At 61.1% G+C, this 4,658-nt stretch overlaps 1 protein-coding gene across 1 annotated transcript in view; it reads left to right on the top strand.

The window, feature by feature from the left end:
- Positions 1 to 3,197, top strand: part of C3H14orf132 (chromosome 3 C14orf132 homolog) — a 29,773-nt gene extending 26,576 nt beyond the window's left edge. The window contains exon 3 of the mRNA XM_055130250.1: positions 2,446 to 3,197. Coding sequence (XP_054986225.1) covers positions 2,446 to 2,667 — 222 coding nt within the window. The 3' untranslated portion in view covers positions 2,668 to 3,197. The remainder of the gene's footprint in view (positions 1 to 2,445) is intronic.
- The last annotated feature ends 1,461 nt before the right edge of the window (positions 3,198 to 4,658 follow it).

The raw sequence follows: 4,658 nt of genomic DNA, 5'->3' as shown, positions 1-4,658 counted from the left end.
TCCTCTCTCTCTCCCTCCTCTCTCCCTCCTCTCTCTCCCTCCTCTCTCCCTCCTCTCTCCCTCCTCTCTCTCTCCCTCCTCTCTCCCTCCTCTCTCTCTCCCTCCTCTCTCTCTCCCTCCTCTCTCCTTCCTCTCTCTCCCTCCTCTCTCTCTCTCTCCCTCCTCTCTCTCTCCCTTCTCTCTCTCCCTTCTCTCTCTCTCTCTCTCTCTCTCTCTCTCTCTCTCTCTCTCTCTCTCTCTCCCCCTTGTAGGCGTTATGGTTTGCAGCACAGGTCCTGAGCGGTTCTCATGTTTGCCCCTTTCCTGCTCTCAGCATGCAGCTCTTGTCCAGTGCTCATTTCCAACCATCGTCACATGTGGCCCCTCCTCTCTCCCACTGCCCTCTCCCCGCACCCGAGGCTGTTGAAGGCTCTTCCGGCCCCTCCTCGCTGACGTCCTCGTCCTGCTCCGAGAGCAGAGCGTCGCCTGCTAAACTGTGGCGTCTTCTGAACACCACGCCGTGAGATGCCGGGGGCTAGGGGCTGGCAGTAAGGCCGTCGGCACATAAGCCGGGTCCTCCTAGTGCTCCTAAGAGGAGGAATGAGACACCTTTGGGCCCAGGAGAGGGTCGTGTGCAGACAGGAAAGGTGGCGTCTCCAGGCCCAGGGAGAGACCTCAGAGCAAGCAGCCAAAGCTTGACCTTGAACTTTGACCTCCAGAATAGCTGGGATTGGAGGAAGATGGGTGTTGGGGGGCGGACCACCATGGGCAGGCCGGGCTCCAGGTGCAGGCCACGGCCAGGCCGACTGTGGACCCACAGACACACACACACACTTCAGACACACACACAGACACACAGATACACACACTCAGATACGCACAAACGTATCGACACAGACACAGCACACACTTAGACACACAGATATACACACTCAGATATGCACAAACGTATGTAGACACAGACACACATACACACTCAATATGCACAGACACACATATACACACAGATACGCCCAGACACAACACACAGTGACACACAGATACACTCAGATATGCACAAACGTATGCAGACACAGACACACATACACACTCAAATATGCACAGACACACATATACACACAGATACGCCCAGACACAACACAGACACAGTGACACACAGATACACTCAGATATGCACAAACGTATGCAGACACAGACACACATACACACTCAAATATGCACAGACACACATATACACACAGATACGCCCAGACACAACACAGACACAGTGACACACAGATACACATACACACCCAGATACGCACAGACATACTCCGATGCTCAGACACGCACGCAGATACACACTCAGAACACACATGCAGATATGCACGGACATAACACACACATACTCCCACACAAACGCACCACACACACACTCACACAAACACACACTCCCATACACACACACGCAGACACACACTCACAGAAGAGAGGAGCACTGTGTGGGTGATGTGCGTGGTTCTGGGTGGGAGAACAGTAGCGGGGTTTGGGCGCCCCCTTGCCCACACCTGCACCATACAGGGCCCAGGAGCACCCTCAGAGGAGTCCCTGCACGGCTGCTATTCGGGGAAGCTGAGCTCGCAGAGATGAAAATCTGTGTCTGGCCGGCAGCTGGGGGGAGGGGCCACCCCCCAACCCGGCCCCTGGGGACAAGTAAGACCTGCTCAGCCCTGGTCAGCGGCAGGAGGGCTGCAGTGGCCCGAGGGCGCGGGCCCGGCTCTTGCCCTGAGGCCCATCAGGGTTTACTCCCCAGCCCTGTCGGAGAGATTCCTGAGCACAGAGCCAGGAGTAACCCCGAGCCTCGCTGCAGGTGGCCCCCAACAGAACCAAAAGAGTGAAATTGTTTTTTTTCTTTCTGGGTCACACCCAGCGATGCTCAGGGGTTACTCCTGGCTCTGCACTCAGGAATCACTCCTGGCGGTGCTCGGGGGACTATCTGGGATGCTGGGAATCAAATCCGGGTCGGCCGAGTGCAAGGCAAACGCCCTCCCCGCTGTGCTATTGCTCCAGCCCTGGAAATTGTTTTTCTTTAATGTAGGAGTACCGCTACTTATTCAGCCGTCGATGACGCTGATAGAGTTGGGTGTGAACTCCACATTCCTTTTTTTTTAATTTAGTATATTAATTTTATTTTATTATTATTATTATTATCGTTATTATTTTATCACCGTGAGCTCCAGTGACACAGCTCTCCCGTTTGAGTTTCAGTCCTACAATGATCCTCCACCTCTCCCTCCACCAGCGCACCCCTCCCTCCACCAGAGTCCCCAGTACCCCCCCTCCCCCTGCCTCTATGGCAATCTCCCCCCCACCCCGCCCCCGTTTGCGTTGCTTGTCGTGAATAGCCTAAGACGTGACATTTGAACCCAAACTGAGCCGAGGGAGAGCCGGGTCCCGCCCCGCCGCTGACTGTCGCCTCTCCCGCAGCTGCCCATGATGGGGGGCGCCTTCATGGACTCGTCCAGCGAGGACTTCAGCGCCGAGTACCCGCTCTTCGCCGCCTCCAACCACGTGCCCGCGGCGCCCGCGCCCGGGGCCGCCGACGACGCGGGCCGCTCCTCGCACGACGCTGTGCTGCTCTGGATCGCCGTCATCGCCACGCTGGGCAACATCGTGGTGGTGGGGGTGGTCTACGCCTTCACCTTCTGACGCGCGGGGGGCGCGCGGCCGGGCCGGCAGCCGCCTGGCAGAGGGTTCTAGAAACTGCACCATCGGTGGGTGGGCCAGTGCGCGCTGCCGGCTGGACGGAAGGGGCCCTGGAGGGGCTTGTTGGGAGTGCGGGGCGGGGGCGGGGCGGTGTAGACGGGGGCGCCCCCACTGAGGCTGCTGCTGGGAGGGCCCCCCCATCCCTCCGAGACCCGCGGGAGAGAGGGGTGCCGAGGGAGGGGTGGGTGGCTTTACATGCGATGCCGCTTTCCCTCTCACCCAGGGACGGTGTGCGGGGGGGTGGGGTGGGGGTGGGCAGGTGACCGTCCCCCCCACCCCGCCCCTGCGCCTGCCCCCTCGAGCCCCGTGAAGGCCCCGCGGGTCTCAGCAGCGTGGCCCGAGCTGCCCAGCAGGATGACCGAGTGTCACCAGGCGCGCCCGCCTGCCCCGCTGAGCATTGCGAGCCCCCCCGCCCCCTGCCCCCCCCCGTAACATTAAAATAAAAATATGACAAAGAGCTGCCGGGCCCCGAGCAGATGCCGATGCCGTTCCTTTGGGGCTCCGGGCGCGTAGGGGTCCTGCCGCGGTCGCCTGGCAGAGCGGGCGGGAGGGGTTGATGATGGGAGAAGACCCCTGGGGGCCGCTGGGCAGGGTGGGGGCTGGGGGTCGCGCACCTGCCTCTGAGCCCGGCGGCCTGTCCCCAGCCCCGTGGCCGCGTGTCCCCGGCAGGAGGGCGGGGAGGGCGCCGGAGCTGGAGGGGACGAGGCGGCTCCCGAGGGGCCCACTTGGCGCCCGGCCCTGGCGCGGCTGAGGACAGGGCCAGAGGCCGCGTGCTCCGAGGGGCGTGAAGTGCCACAGAGGCCGCAGGCCACGCTGTGGGAGGGAGGGGCTGCTGCTGAGTCACTCACGGGTCCCTCGTGCACCCCAGAGGCTCTTAGGGCCGCGCCCCTCCTTGCTCTTAGGGCCGCGCCCCTCCTTGCTCTTAGAGCCACGCCCCTCCTTGCTCTTAGGGCCACGCCCCTCCTTGCTCTTAGGGCCACGCCCCTCCTTGCTCTTAGGGCCACGCCCCTCCTTGCTCTTAGGGCCACGCCCCTCCTTGCTCTTAGGGCCACGCCCCTCCTTGCTCTTAGGGCCACGCCCCTCCTTGCTCTTAGGGCCACGCCCCTCCTTGCTCTTAGGGCCACGCCCCTCCTTGCTCTTAGGGCCACGCCCCTCCTTGCTCTTAGGGCCACGCCCCTCCTTGCTCTTAGGGCCACGCCCCTCCTTGCTCTTAGGGCCACGCCCCTCCTTGCTCTTAGGGCCACGCCCCTCCTTGCTCTTAGGGCCACGCCCCTCCTTGCTCTTAGGGCCACGCCCTCCTTGCTCTTAGGGCCACGCCCCTCCTTGCGGCCCGCGGGGCGGGGTGAGAGCAGGGGCAGGACCCGGACTCTCTGCCACACCCAGCTGGGGCCCTTGCCAACTGGGTGCTTCTTGGGCATCTCTGAGGGGAGGCCTGGGGGGTGGGAGGGGACCAGATAGTGCCAGGTCCGAGGATCTCTGCGCCCTGTGCTCTGACCCCACCTTCTCACCTTCTCACCGCACACCCCTGGGACCCCGGAGGGAATCGGGCTGGCTGTGTGTATGTGTGGATGCATGCACGTGTGCGCATACACACATGTGTATGACTGTGTGTGCATGTGAGTGTGAGGATGTGTGTGAGTGTGGTGACTGTATGCATGCGTGGGCATGTGTGAGTGTGTGCACATGTGTGAGTGTATACGTATGTATGCATGTGTGATTGTGTGTATGCATGTGTGAGGGGTAATGTGTGTATGTGTGTGTTAGTGTGCGTGAGTGTGTGCGTATGTGTGGGTGTGAGTGAGTGCATGTGTGTATGAGTGTATGCGTATGTGTGTGAGTGTGTGTGCGCACGCACACGTGTGAGTGTGCATGTGTGTGAGTGTATGAGTGTGAGTGTGTGTGAGTGAGTGTGTGTATGTGAGTGTGTCAAGAGA

The sequence above is a fragment of the Sorex araneus genome, chromosome 3, assembly GCF_027595985.1.
Source record: "Sorex araneus isolate mSorAra2 chromosome 3, mSorAra2.pri, whole genome shotgun sequence".
NCBI classification, from domain to species: domain Eukaryota; kingdom Metazoa; phylum Chordata; class Mammalia; order Eulipotyphla; family Soricidae; genus Sorex; species Sorex araneus.
Note: the sequence above shows the minus strand (reverse complement) of the source record. Positions and strands in the feature narration are given on the sequence as shown.